We start from the raw sequence: 15666 nt of genomic DNA, 5'->3' as shown, positions 1-15666 counted from the left end.
GCAAATAAGAATGTCAGACGTTCTGTGAAGTTTAAGAGAACCAGAAGAGGAAAGAGGCCAGGGCCAGAGACCAGTTGGGAATTAGCCCTGTGTGACTTGGGAGTGAGCAGAAGAGGGAGTTGGGTTATTGGAAATGCAGTGGGCGGGGGGTGGGGGACTGGCAGGTGAGGGGGACAAGAAATGGAGGCAGCAAGTGCAGAGCATTCACTTGAATGGTTTGGCCATGAAAGCGAAATAGAGAATCATGGCTGGATAGAATATCAAGCTGTTTTTCTCTGAAACATCAATGGACAATTTTATTTTACTTCATATTCAGAACTCTTAAACATAGCTTGGTTTAGAAACCAAAATGAATTCTGCAGCCCTAGAGTAACATTATCAATCAACCAAACAAGGACCACTCTGAGGCAATCTAATTTCTTAGGTTCTCTTGGGCCAACATTGACAAAAAGCTTTCATCGTTTTGACATATCTGTCTTGTCATTAATCATTAGTAAGTGGTTAATAACTAATCAATCAAAGAAAGAAGCTAGTTTGTGGATCTAGTGGCAACTTTGATACTCAGAATGTGAGAGCTTTGAGGGAGCAATGCCTCACTTCAGCTGTCATCATTCTGTTGGGGGCTGCTAACACCAAAACCTTTACTCGGTCTTCTAGTTCCTGGGAATCTAGATTTCTTGTTTGAATCATGGGAATAAAAACCCCATTAGAATTACCCACCCATACTTAGGGATGAACGATACATGAATGCTCCCAATCTTTATGTGCTGACTCTTCCTACCTTTTGTTTTTCTATCCTTTTCTCTTTCTCAACTTAATTACATGGGTTCCATCTATAACAAGGAAATACATGCAAAATTTTTTTAAAATGTTATTTTATTGAATGTAACTGTAACTTGACCAGAATAAAATGTAGGGGCAATTTTTCCCTCCACCATCAATTGTCAGAAGAATATTACAGACTTCAAGATTTGAATTTTTTCCTTTAAGTTCAGTTGTTCTGGGTATACCAGGCTAGACAGGATAATGCAGCTTTAAAATCCATGTTACTAACACTCTCTCCCCCATCTTAGAGTCTATTTAGTATTTTTATTTCTTCCATTTGGGAATAGCAATAGCCCAGATTCTCCAGCTGATTGGTTATTCCACTAGAAGTGGAACATTTAATTAACCTAGCTCCCATCGACTAACAACAATAATGAGCTTGCTTCAACCGAGAAACACCATGCACCACTACAGACAGTTCATTAAATTGGGGATTGCCATCTATTCACTGAATTCTGAAAAACTGAGTTTTTCAAAAATTAAAAAAAAACGTTTTCAAGTATTTTATAACTCGAACCCATTTTTACCTAGGAACACACACATGCAAGGCTGCCAGTCACATGATAATAGCTCCCCGGATTTATGCACAGCCCTTCCGCCAAAGAGGTTAAATGACCTGGTTGAATGTGCTTTCATTCTCTTTACCACCTAAGTTCAATAATGCATAATGTTAAGCAGATTAGAATTCCTTCTTTAAAATGTTGATCTCTATTATTTTCTTAAAAAATGCATCTCTCTCTCTCTCTCTCTCCAAATCTTGAGAAGTGATCAATTTTCACAGCTATTCACTTACACGGAAACTGATGATGATTTGGCATCTACAAAATGGTCCACATTTATTTATTTTTATTTTTTTTAAAGATTTTTTATTTATTTTACAGAGAGAGAGACAGTGAGAGAGGGAACACAAACTGGGGGAGCGGGAGAGGGAGAAGCAGGCTTCCCGCCGAGCAGGGAGCCCGATGTGGGGCTTGATCCCAGGACTCTGGGATCATGACCTGAGCCGAAGGCAGACGCTTAACGACTGAGCCACCCAGGCACCCCAATGGTCCACATTTAAATGCTTTATGGATATATTCTTTATATTTTTCTCCTAATAAATCTGCCTGGAGTGCAATAGACATTCTTTTAAACAGGACACTTAAGAGCAGAAGCAATGAATTTAGCATTCAGCATAGGTCATTTCTGGCTGAATGACTATATTGATTTCAGTGTGGAATTTTTAAGTCAGAGGATATCTGATGTTTTTTTCACTTAATGGTCAAACATTTCTCATTTGGCTTTTGTTTTTCTTGACTATAGTAGCCCTCTTAAATCATTATGCCTATTAATTCAACAAGTTCAATAAATACTTATGGTGCATCAACTTCGAGAAAGATTGCATTGGGCTGAGGGCTACCTTAAAGAAAATGATGAAAAGGTATGGCCCTTGTCTTCCTTGGCCATATGTCTTAATGGGAATAAGAAAAAAAAAAAAAAACCTCACAATATATCAGAATAAGACACACATTGTTACAGAAGTATAAAGTGTTCTTGGAGTTTGAAAGAGATCGTTTCAAGACAATAGAACACACACACAAAAAAAAAACTCTATGAAGAAGTAGGTGGACTCTAAGCAGAGATTCAAGGATTAAATTTTGTTTTATGGACTTACTGAGGAAGCCCTTCCAGCAAGAGAGAACAACATCAGACAGACAGTCTCAGAGGCAGAAAGAGGTCATTTTTTGAGGGATCCACACATCATTCAGTAATCCAGAGATGCATCAAACAACAGAGCCAGAAGAGACTCAGTTTCCGCACCTAATATTTTCATTTGAAATGTGAGAAAACTAACACATTAAGAGATGAACGGACTTATCCAAAGTCTCGAAGCTTTTTAATGGTTGAACTAAGATGGAAACCATCTCTTGTGACATCTAGCTCCTGCCCTAACCCTCTAGATCATATTTAATTAGGAAGCAGGAAAAACATAGGGGAGTGAGATGTGGCCGACAGGAATGCCTTTACTTATACCTAATATTTAATGACTTCTAGACGTCAAAGTGCTGAAAATATAGGATATTAAAAACAAATCAAAAACTGGACTTCCTGTTTGAGGTAATTCAGTAGGAGGGAAAGAAATCAGTCCTAGTACATTAAGTACAAGATGAGGGAATCTTGCTTTTTTAAAAAATTGACTGGTGTAGCTTTATTTCTGAATTGAAATGTTTCTGCATTTTATAAATCTAAAGCAGGGAGGGTTCTTCTTAATTCAGAATATTGCTGATTAAATTGCCGACAAGAAATTGCACTTAAAGATTCAGCAGCTGGAGAATGTAAACACAGGGGATAAACACGTCTGCCTGCATCAATCAAAGACAGTTGCAGTCTACCCCCAGAAAGGTGAGCAATTATTTATGAAATTATGTCTTCTTCAGTGATTCTATGTTGCAATCCAAGAAGAAACTGAATGAGGAAAACAGACAATGTCATGGTCCCAATTAACCACGGAGTCACATGCATTTTCAAATCAACGGATTTTACTTATGCTCTTTTAACCTCACCATCTTGAAAAGAAATTTCTTTAGCTTTAAAAAAGAGTAATAATTAAGTAGGTCAGTATGTTCTTGAAGAACTGTATTTTTTAATTTTAATTTTAAAGATAAGTGTCTAATTCTGTCAACTGCACATGAACGTAAGAGAAAAGAGGTGATGCTAAGCAGCATTTTGCGTAGGGCTCTTTTGGAGTGTTTGTTTTACTAGATCGGTTTCCAGATTAATGATGCTGGGGCCTTTACTGCCTTTGAGCATTGGCTGGGGTTTTTGATCCATGGGCTATGCGTTTTCCCTTGCGGTAGTGACGGGCCATCAAGCTACTACATAGTTATGGGCAAGAAGCAAGCAGCTGAGGACAAAAGCCCTACATCCCTGGAGGTAGAATCAGCTAGTTGGTAGCTCAGTATTGAAAATCTCATGGACCAAAGAAATATGCATGTACTTTCCTAAGTTAAACTTGGAGGCACTGAGGTGAGCACTCACATCTCCCTCAGGTCATTTAGGTGATTCTGAGGCCGCCTGGGCAGACCACATGCCTTCAGGGACAGCTCAGAAGCCTGCAGTATAGAACAGCCCATCACAGAGACTAGGCTCTTCAAAAGTGAATTTTGGAGGGTGCTGAAAATTTTGCCACCCCCTTCCTAAATTGATGGCCACTGTTAAGCGGTCCATGCCATTCAGGTACACATTCAGCTTTCTCTTACTAAGCAGATATTGCTGAGAGTGATAACACTATAAGTCAGTAGAATTTTGATGACAACTGGTATATTTTAATGGCACTAGGAAGAGGAAAGAAATTGGGGAGACTGGTCAAGTGTAGATAGAGTATCATTAAAGCCAGAAACTCTAGAGCTAAATAAACTGGATTCGAGTCCCAGATTTACCCTGTATGTGACTCTGGGCAAGCTGTGCCTCACTGTCTCCCATCTTTAAAATGATGATGCTGCTATCACCTGCTTCAGAGCATTGCAGAGAGGATGGAATACATGTATGCAAAATGCCTAGAACGGTGTCTGGTACAGAGTAAGCATATCAAAGTACATGCTACCATTATGATGGAAGCATCTTCAAGGAAAAGGCTGGGTGCTGCACACTTTCCCCAGGTCCTCACCACTAGCTGCTTTGATGCATGCCACTCTGGGCAAAGTTCTTGAAATCTGGTCTTGAAATCATTCCTGAGACAAACCTGTTGGAGGCAGAGGCATGTTCCAAGAACTTCGTCACCTCATTTCCCCCATCAGCACTGTCAGCTCTAATGCCTGGGATCCTTGGCTCAGTCGTGACAGCCAGACCCCCTCATTGCTCTCATAATGTCTGCTCTCCCTGTCCTTCCAGTGTCCCCCCTCAAGGAAGACTCTCATTATAACCGAGGTCCTAGCTCAATTTCCACTCTAAGCAGCTAGAAGGAGCCTTGCTAATGCAGAAACTATCCTGAGGCAATAGTGCAGGACTGTGGTTTTGTCTTTTCAGGCCTTCTGGAATCCTCTAAGATACTCTTCAGGTGTTGTGAGTGTAGTTCAAGTCCTAAATGCCTTTGAAGAATCCTAGAATTCTTATAAGTTCCAGATCCAGCTCCCAACACTGGTCAGGTGCCTCCAAGTCACCATGCATCCAGAAGTTCTGGCTGAAGTCCCAGGTTGAGGGCTCACCCATTCTCATGGCAAGTGAGAGATCCAGACTCATGGATTCTCCTGCATGCCCTCCCTTTTGACTTCTCAATACTTGCTTGGCCCTAGCCACTCTTTTAAGCCCCTGCTTTCACAGGAATGAAAAGGAGGAGATATAAAGTCCTGAATTACTCTGCTTGCTAAATTTTACAGAAAAAAATATTTTAAACAGGTCACACAAAATGTGTAGGTTATCCAAAAATAAACTAACATTCATTTCAGGTTTCCCAGGACAACTTAGTTCTTCGGAAGTTGATATTCTTAGCATCTCAGATATGAATCCAAGAACTTCATTCAAGACTTAGTAAGTGGGTTAAATAAAGTGGCCTTTGAAGGTAAGGGTCACAGAGTCCCTTCACAGAAGGTCACACACTTACACTGAATGAGAGGCTCCTCATACAAGGTTGTGTATCTCTTTCTTGGGCCACAACTGATTAATGGTGTGATAAGACAGTGAGGGAAAGGGTTGAAGGAGAATAGGAGAGGCGGGGGAGGGGAAGAGAACCCATCTGCATCAATAAAACTACCTGAAAAAAGGTAGGAGGCAGGAAAACCTCAAGAAATAGACATAAGAATTCAAATAAATTTAAACGATATAGCAGTAGAGGGCTAGTAGAGCTACAAACTCAAATAGCCCCTGAAGACATCCCAGTGTCACAGTAATTAAGCTATTAACACTGTGTCACTGTTACTATAAATGGCCAGGGACAATGATAGTCACCACTGGGTGAGGTGTATCCTGTTCTGGTCACCTTGCTAGACACTTTTTTTCAAAAAGATTTATTTATTTGAGAGGGAGAGCACATGAGCGGCAGGGGCAGAAGGAGAGGGAGAGAGAATCTTAAGCAGAAGCCACGCAGAGCCTGACATGGGGCTAGATCTCATGACCCTGAGATCAAGACCTGAGCCGAATGCTTAACCGACTGGCCCACCGAGGTGCCCCAAACACTTTAAGTGCACCAACACATAGTAGGCACGCAACGATAATCATAGCAATGACCCTGAATCATAAAGATGGCTACATTATGTTAGTATACCCTTCCTTTTTTCCTAAAAGTGGGATAATGTATAAATACAGAAATACATTTAAAAAGATTTCCTTCCAAAATCATTCTTTTTTCATTGAAAAAAAAAATTTTTAATTAAATTAGTAAGAGTAAGTTGGATCAGTTGTTTCACCAGCAATGCCCAGTATTTTAGCATCACTGTACCTCAAATGACATACAAAAGGAGAAAGCTGTGTTTGTGGTGTGTGGTGGGGAGGGGAGTGTGGTGGAGGGCATGGAGATAGGTTTTTTGTTTTGTTTTGGTTGAGTTTGTTTGCATGTTTCCTTTGGGTTGTAATTTCTGTGTGTGTGTGAGAGAGAGAGAGTGTGTGTGTGGGGGGGGGTGTTAAGAAAGTGAATGGAAAGACAAAGGTTACATCTGATTCCTAAGTTTATTTCATCAAACCAATAGGACCCATTTAGATTTATGATTGTAAAAATACAACATAACATCTAAACGTCTTAAATGAGAGTGTTTTTAAGAGGCTGAAAGATGAGATATAACAGTAGAAAACTCTGTATCTCCATTAATGTGGAATATTGTTATGTATGATGAAGCCCTTTGGCAATGCGGACTCACCATTTTTTAAAATAACAATACCAGATGAGGGGGCCTACATCTTTGTTTTTCTTTGCTCCTTCTTTAGGCCCCCCATGTCTCTATGTCCTTCTGTGAGCTCTATGTGGACCTTAGCAGCTGCTTCAGGTATTGGCATCCACATTGGCTTACGTGTTGATCCCACCCCATGTGTGCATTTCTTTTGTATCTTTCTTGGTGCCTTAGTCTCTGAATTAGTCACTTTACTGTTTGATGTTTCTATTTTTTCCTTAAATTTTCTATTAAAATTTCTCCACATATGCCTTTTCTATCTCCTACTCTCCCTTGGGTATATTATAGAATTTAATTATATTCTTCATTGTGTCTTGTACTTTTTATAAGAGCATATATTCACGCATTTATATTATATATAGGCAAAACCTTTCTTTTAAAAATATTTCTTATTTGAAGAGAAAAATATTTTAAATACTATTATGGTGAATACTCCAAATTCACCATAAACATATTTGTACTTCACCGACTTCTCATGTAGAGAAAAATTTACAGCAATAAAATACAAGTCGATCACTTCTTACATGCCTTGTAGACTCTATCTCTCTGCACAAAATTAAGAAATATTAATAATAACCAATTCAAATAAAATATAGTTAGACTATTAAGTGTCCTCATCTATAGCTAAGCAACATGACAATGTCCCATCAATCAGGGAAAAAAATACTTCCTAGAACACTTAATGTGAAGGCCATGTTTAGAAAATCATGCAGTGAAATGAAATTGGTTCATAGTCTACCACTATCATCTTATTGTATTTCTTTCCTATCAGTCAATCTCTGTCAACAGTTGTAAGCTTTTAAGATATGAAATTAAATTAAGTATATCTTTTTAGATTATTAAAATAAGAGTTGAAGGCATATATTTTGTTTGACATAGATTTTTAAATTAAAACAGAAATATTACGTTTCCTTTGATTTGAGTATTAGGAAATTATCAAAATTGACACTTCCAGTAAAGCCAGAGGGTATGGAGAATAGAAATACCAGCCTTAATTTTATTCCTTAAATGTAAAAAAAAAGAAAAGAAAAAAAAAAAAAACACTTGAGATTTATTTGACAGAGTGAGAGCGAGCATGAGCAGGGGGGAGCGGGTGGGGCAGTGGGAGAGCGAGACGCAGACTCCCTGCTGAGCAGGGAGCCTGATGCAGGGCTTGATCCCAGGACCCTGAGATCATGACCTGAGCTGAAGGCAGGTGTTTAGGGCTGAACCACCCAGGCGCCCCGCCACTATGATTTTTTTTAGCATTTTCTACTGGAGTCAAAAGTAAATAACATTAAATTATTCTTTGCACTATCCGCATTTTTCTTCCTTTCCCTTTATAAAGTAAAATATTGAAGTTAATGTAACTCCAGACATGCCCTTTCTCTGAAGAGTTGATACATGGTTAATAGCACACGGGAAGGAATTCAATCCTCAGATCCCTAAAAGCTATAAAGAGCCTGGATCACTTTTCCATCTATAAGCTTTGTTTTAGAAGCACACAAAGCTCATTTTGGACTCGAATGGAGAAGTCTGTGACATATAGCACATAGACAAATTCTAACAGATGGATTTTTCTTGAAATAACTTCATTAGTTAATCATTTCTTTTACATATACTTTTTCTAGCTAATTGGTACAGCTGCCAGCTGGAGCTGTTCAGGATCCTCCAAAGAAACTGGTAGGTAAAAGAAAATCCAATAATTTCACCAAATCTAGGATGAAACGCCCATTAATTTCACACTAACCATTACATAGTTTGAAAGTAAAATCTTATTCTTTCATTTTGTTTCTCCAATTTATTCCAAACACCTCAATTGATTTTGCTTAAACCAAATCACTCATCCAGAAGAAACTTGGAACTTTAATAAATTATCTAGGTCAGGGTTCATCGAACTTGCCAATATGGCCATTGTGGATCAGATCATCTTTTTTGTCAGCTTTTAAGGACTACCTCTGGCCTGTACCCACTCGATGTCAATAGTACCCTCAGTCGTGACAACTAAAAATGTCTCCAGACATTGCCAAAACTCCCTGGGGGCCAAACTGCTCTGGCTGAGGACCGCTATTTTAGAAGCAGATTGTTCCTAAGTTTTAATTCAATTTTTAAAAAATAGTTTAATGTATGCATGTACGTATGTATTTAATTTCAGACATGTCGAATAGATTAGAATTTTTTGCCTTTCAATCAGGTAAATGAAATGTTTTGGGCAAGGATTATTTAAGCAGTAATACTTCCATAAATCTTTCTGGGTAAATAAGCAAAAAAGACAGGATGTGTGGCTTCTAACACGAATGAATATTAATTATCTAAGAAGCGCCATCACCATTGGGGCACCTGGGTGGCTTAGTCGGTTGAGCATCCGACTCTTGGTTTTTGGCTCAGGTCATGATCAGGGTACAGAGATTGAGGGCCCCTCCGCCTATTCCATGCTTGAATGATTCGCTCCCTCTGCCCCTCCCCCCACTCTCTCTCTCTATCAAATAAATACGTAAATCTTAAAAAAAAAGTGCCATCACCATCTTCATCATCAGAAGTATTAATTTTATTTTTTTTTTCCTTTAAGGAAGGAATTCAATGGGTAAGTAAAACCCTGTGTGGCTAAGTAAAATCCTGTGTTGGGGTAATCTGAGATGAAAATGATTAATTACCAGTTTGGGTGCCTAAGACATTTTTAAGTAAGGGAAAGCAGTGTAATTTAATACAATGGACACTGAGAAAACTGGGATCTGTTTTGACTTGACTGTATACGTATGGAGTGATTTGGGGTTCACAAGAAGATTCAGTCATTCAGATAGAGACATTTCCTGGTCTTCGAAGTTCAACGGTAAATATAAGGTGCACCACCTATTTATCACTTAGTGATTTTTTTCTGTAATTTATGTATCAGTGGATCTAGGAATAAGATGCTAATTACCATAGGTGTTAAAAGGGAAGCAAGGAGCCTTTTCTAGTTTAGGTTGAATGTGAGAACATAATAACCTCATGAAGTATACAGGGAGAATCATTCGCCATGTTAAAAAAATACTAAATTCTACCCAAATTTCTATCTTCCCAGCAAAAGATTTGTTATCCAGATTTGCTCAAGCAGGTTTTTAATATAAGATAAAGATGAATGTTAATATTTATCATTATGTTTAAATATATACTTTGTCTCAAAATTCAAGTTATTTACCTAAAAATTCCAGTGATCTGTTTACTTTATTAGACTTTCTAGAGCCACTGTAACAATTTACTGTTTAAAAAGTCATTCTTGGGCGCCTGGGTGGCTCAGTTGGTTAAGCGACTGCCTTCGGCTCAGGTCATGATCCCGGAGTCCTGGGATCGAGCCCCACATCGGGCTCCCCCTTCTCTGTGGGGAGGCTGCTTCTCTCTCTGCCTCTGCCTACCACTCCCCGTGCTTGTGCTCATTCTCATTCTCTCTCTCTCTGTCAAATAAATAAATAAAATCTTTAAAAAAAAAAAAAAGTCATTCTTCCTTTCCATAGCATATGTTACACTACGCCAATTGCCACTTGGAGTTCTTTCAGAATGCACTATCCTTCAGCATGGCAAAGTGAGACAACCCACTTTGATATTTCAACTCAAAGAACTAAAGGCCCTGGGCGCCTGGGTGGCTCAGTTGGTTGGGCGACTGCCTTCGGCTCAGGTCATGATCCTGGAGTCCCTGGATCGAGTCCCGCATCGGGCTCCCTGCTCGGCAGGGAGTCTGCTTCTCCCTCTGACCCTCCCCCCTCTCATGTGCTCTCTGTCTCTCTCATTCTCTCTGTCTCAAATAAATAAATAAAATCTTAAAAAAAAAAAAAATTAAAAAAAAAAAAAAAAGAACTAAAGGCCCTGCACTCCGTGCTTCATCTGCACACCCCGGGCTTCGCTTTATTTTTAAGTTGGAAAATCTTAAAAAAAAAAAAAAATTTAAAAAAAAAAAAAGAACTAAAGGTCCTGCACTCCGTGCTTCATCTGCACACCCCGGGCTTCGCTTTATTTTTAAGTTGGAAAATCTTAAAAAAAAAAAAAATTAAAAAAAAAAAAAAAAGAACTAAAGGCCCTGCACTCCGTGCTTCATCTGCACACCCCGGGCTTCGCTTTATTTTTAAGTTGGAAAATCTTAAAAAAAAAAAAATTAAAAAAAAAAAAAGAACTAAAGGCCCTGCACTCCGTGCTTCATCTGCACACCCCGCTTCGCTTTATTTTTCAGCTGGAAAATCTTAAAATTAAAAAAAAAAAAAAAAGAACTAAAGGCCCTGCACTCCGTGCTTCGCTTTATTTTTAAGTTGGAAAATCTTAAAAAAAAAAAAATTAAAAAAAAAAAAGAAGAACTAAAGGCCCTGCACTCCGTGCTTCGCTTTATTTTTAAGTTGGAAAATCTTAAAAAAAAAAAAATTAAAAAAAAAAAAAAAGAACTAAAGGCCCTGCACTCCGTGCTTCATCTGCACACCCCGGGCTTCGCTTTATTTTTAAGTTGGAAAATCTTAAAAAAAAAAAAAATTAAAAAAAAAAAAAGAACTAAAGGCCCTGCACTCCGTGCTTCATCTGCACATCCCGCTTCGCTTTATTTTTCAGCTGGAAAATCTTAAAATTAAAAAAAAAAAAAAAAGAACTAAAGGCCCTGCACTCCGTGCTTCGCTTTATTTTTAAGTTGGAAAATCTTAAAAAAAAAAAAATTAAAAAAAAAAAAAGAAGAACTAAAGGCCCTGCACTCCGTGCTTCATCTGCACACCCCGGGCTTCGCTTTATTTTTAAGTTGGAAAATCTTAAAAAAAAAAAAAATTAAAAAAAAAAAAGAAGAACTAAAGGCCCTGCACTCCGTGCTTCATCTGCACACCCCGGGCTTCGCTTTATTTTTCAGTTGGAAAATCTTAAAAAATAAAAAAAAAAAAAAGAAGAACTAAAGGCCCTGCACTCCGTGCTTCATCTGCACACCCCGCTTCGCTTTATTTTTCAGCTGGAAAATCTTAAAATTAAAAAAAAAAAAAAAAGAACTAAAGGCCCTGCACTCCGTGCTTCGCTTTATTTTTAAGTTGGAAAATCTTAAAAAAAAAAAATTAAAAAAAAAAAAAGAAGAACTAAAGGCCCTGCACTCCGTGCTTCGCTTTATTTTTAAGTTGGAAAATCTTAAAAAAAAAAAAATTAAAAAAAAAAAAAGAAGAACTAAAGGCCCTGCACTCCGTGCTTCGCTTTATTTTTCAGTTGGAAAATCTTAAAAAAAAAAAAAATTAAAAAAAAAAGAAGAAGAACTAAAGGCCCTGCACTCCGTGCTTCATCTGCACACCCCGCTTCGCTTTATTTTTCAGCTGGAAAATCTTAAAATTAAAAAAAAAAAAAAAAGAACTAAAGGCCCTGCACTCCGTGCTTCGCTTTATTTTTCAGTTGGAAAATCTTAAAAAAAAAAAAATTAAAAAAAAAAAAGAAGAACTAAAGGCCCTGCACTCCGTGCTTCGCTTTATTTTTAAGTTGGAAAATCTTAAAAAAAAAAAAATTAAAAAAAAAAAAGAAGAACTAAAGGCCCTGCACTCCGTGCTTCGCTTTATTTTTCAGTTGGAAAATCTTAAAAAAAAAAAAAATTAAAAAAAAAAGAAGAAGAACTAAAGGCCCTGCACTCCGTGCTTCATCTGCACACCCCGCTTCGCTTTATTTTTCAGCTGGAAAATCTTAAAATTAAAAAAAAAAAAAAAAGAACTAAAGGCCCTGCACTCCGTGCTTCGCTTTATTTTTCAGTTGGAAAATCTTAAAAAAAAAAAAATTAAAAAAAAAAAAGAAGAACTAAAGGCCCTGCACTCCGTGCTTCGCTTTATTTTTAAGTTGGAAAATCTTAAAAAAAAAAAAATTAAAAAAAAAAAAAAAGAACTAAAGGCCCTGCACTCCGTGCTTCGCTTTATTTTTCAGTTGGAAAATCTTAAAAAAAAAAAAATTAAAAAAAAAAAAAGAAGAACTAAAGGCCCTGCACTCCGTGCTTCATCTGCACACCCCGCTTCGCTTTATTTTTCAGCTGGAAAATCTTAAAATTAAAAAAAAAAAAAGAAGAACTAAAGGCCCTGCACTCCGTGCTTCGCTTTATTTTTAAGTTGGAAAATCTTAAAAAAAAAAAAATTAAAAAAAAAAAAAGAAGAACTAAAGGCCCTGCACTCCGTGCTTCATCTGCACACCCCGCTTCGCTTTATTTTTCAGCTGGAAAATCTTAAAATTAAAAAAAAAAAAAAAAAAGAACTAAAGGCCCTGCACTCCGTGCTTCGCTTTATTTTTCAGTTGGAAAATCTTAAAAAAAAAAAAAAAAAAAAAGAAGAACTAAAGGCCCTGCACTCCGTGCTTCATCTGCACACCCCGGGCTTCGCTTTATTTTTAAGTTGGAAAATCTTAAAAAAAAAAAAAAAAAAAAAAAAAGAAGAACTAAAGGCCCTGCACTCCGTGCTTCATCTGCACACCCCGCTTCGCTTTATTTTTCAGCTGGAAAATCTTAAAATTAAAAAAAAAAAAAAAGAAGAAGAAGAACTAAAGGCCCTGCACTCCGTGCTTCATCTGCACACCCCGGGCTTCGCTTTCAGCTGGAAACCTGTCTCCCGGAGGCCGCACACTTACTGTCTGTGGGGTCCTTCGGACGGCGGCCGCTGGACGACTTCCTCAGCAGGCTTCGTCCAGAGCTAAAGAGGCTGGTCAGTTCCTCCAAGGGACTCGTGGGCGTCCTGGACCGGGAGGCCCCCGGCGCCGCGCCGTGGGCGTTCACCGAGGCGCTGGCCAGCTTGGCCGCGTCCTGCGACACCGGCCTGCCGGGCGCAGGAGGCGGCACCGAGGCAGAGCCCCTGGAGAGGCTGCCCGGATGCACGGCGTCGTAGGGCGGGGGCCGCTTGAGGCCGAGCGCGGTCGGGGGCCTCCCCCCGCCGGCCGGCGACGGCGCGGCCGGGGGGCCCTTGGCGTAGCCGCGGGGGGACGGCGCGCGGTGCCGGGCGGACGGCGGGGGCGGCGGCGAGGGCAGCGCGGGGGCGGCGGCGGCGGCGGCAGGGCTGGGGCCCGGGGCGGCGGCCTGCTCCTTGTCGGGCTTGGGGCGGCCGGAGGCGTGCGAGGGCAGTGAGGACGGAGACGCGCCGGCCTGCTGCGTCACGTAAGACACGTTTTCCAGCACGGGCAGCTTGGTGACCTCCAGCGGGGTGAGCGGAGACTCGTCGGAATTGGGGGAGCACTGCACTGGCGCGGGGGGGAACACCAGCAGCGGGGGCCGGTGAGAAAGCAGGTTGGGGAAGGGCGGGGGGATGTCACAAAGCAAACCCTTCGGAGTACATGGCGCTGAGGACCTGGCGAAGTCCGATTCAGGCCCCGTGGGGGTGGCACACTGCGAGGAGCAGCCGTGACGGTCAAGGTCGCATTTCGCATCCTGGCCCAAGTCCCCGTCAAAGACGGGGTATTTCATCTCCTCATAGACGGCCTCGCTCTGGTCGTCCTCCTCCTTCCTGAAGTCTCTGAGAATGTTGCCCACCATCTCGATGTACACGGGCTCCTCCTCCTCGGGGCCCCCCGCCGGGCTGCTCACCAGGGACAGAGAGGGGTCCCGCGGGAGCGACGTCCTCCGCGGCCCGTGCTTCCTGGTGCACGTTTCATCGAAAGATGTGCTCAGCTGAGTGTTGGGGTTCCGTTTGGGCTTGGGAGGAGGGATCTTCTTTGAATATTCATCACTGTGGGGTCTGGGTTTGGCTGACGCTACAAAAGAGAAAAGAGACGAACAGGAAAGTAAAATGGGTGAGGACGATGGGAAAGCCTTCAAGCAGAGCTTGCAGCACTTGGGTTTAGTGCTATGAACTTTTGATGGGGGCAGGGCGGGGGTGGCAGTTTGCTTCTCTCCTAGTTTGAGCCTTAGACGAAAAATCAAACAAAAGTCAAACTCTTTCCATATGTAGGAAAACCTGATGACAGAACAACAGTAATATTTTTCTGCAAGCTAATATGAATAATCCGACACTGATAAATGCATTAACCAGGACGACGCGTCCCTCTGCCTTAGAATTTCCAAATAGAAGCCTTCAGATGCAACATGTTCTGTAAAAACAATCATATATTTATGAAGATTAACCTCCAAGAATTAAGTGAGAAACTCAGGGGGGAAAAGGCAAGTTTCTTTTAGCACAAATGGTCACAAAAATACCATGGGATTTGAACCCTTTTAATGATGTGGCTATTGCACATGATCATATCTTGCTTTCATTTAGGATAAAAACGTCCCAGCCTGCTAGACTTAATCTCTTAAAGCCTTGGTTCAGATAAATAACTTCTATACAGATGGGTCTGATACTTCAGGGGAAATTGATGTGAAAATCTTATGAGGCTAGACAAGTTAATCTCTAAATCTCCAGGTATTGTTGATTATGGTGTATTTGTCTGGTTTTGTTCATGAGATCTCTTATGATATCCCAAATGCTATCTTGGAATGAATTTATTAGGTATGTTGCACTGACACACCAGAACCCCCTCAAGCATCTTATACAAGAAAATAATCCAGAGAATGTTGTATAAGCTTCAAGAATAACTTTTGGAAACCCACAACAGATGTATGTACTAGTGCGTTCAACAGCCTGCTGGAAGGAAGCACCCCTAGTAATGAAACATAAACTCTGACACCATACAGTAGGGTGGAACAGGCTGGAAACATGTCTGTGACTGAAGTCAATTGTTTAGCATGCAGGGAAGGTACTGTTATCTTGTTATTATCTCATTATCTCCTTGTGTTGATATATGATTAGAATGATTATCATTATTATGCAGTGCGGCAGAGCGCAGTTACTTGTGGTAAATGGTAGCATATAATGTAAGGTGACAGTATATCTTATTGGTGTAAAACTATTGAGAAAATAACAGGCTTCTCTATAATTTGCAGCCTTAAGGGAGGCAGGATCTCAAGGCACAAATCAGGAAACACCTGAAGTCATCTTTGTTTTTTTCAATTAGCATTCTATGACATGGGAGCTTTTCTAAAACTTACTAAAGGAGAAGCAATTGCTTAAAGATTAGTTAGTCT

General features: G+C 40.1%; 1 protein-coding gene across 1 annotated transcript in view; it reads right to left on the bottom strand.

Moving 5' to 3' along the window:
• NYAP2 (neuronal tyrosine-phosphorylated phosphoinositide-3-kinase adaptor 2) overlaps positions 1 to 15666 on the bottom strand; it is a 155259-nt gene that overhangs the window by 95560 nt on the left and 44033 nt on the right. Inside the window, exon 2 of the mRNA XM_064585842.1 lies at positions 13242 to 14354. Coding sequence (XP_064441912.1) covers positions 13242 to 14354 — 1113 coding nt within the window. The remainder of the gene's footprint in view (positions 1 to 13241; positions 14355 to 15666) is intronic.

The sequence above is a fragment of the Mirounga angustirostris genome, unplaced genomic scaffold, assembly GCF_029215605.1.
Source record: "Mirounga angustirostris isolate CCGP_5_RB_7025 unplaced genomic scaffold, mMirAng1.0.hap1 SCAF_3, whole genome shotgun sequence".
Lineage (NCBI taxonomy): Eukaryota > Metazoa > Chordata > Mammalia > Carnivora > Phocidae > Mirounga > Mirounga angustirostris.
Note: the sequence above shows the minus strand (reverse complement) of the source record. Positions and strands in the feature narration are given on the sequence as shown.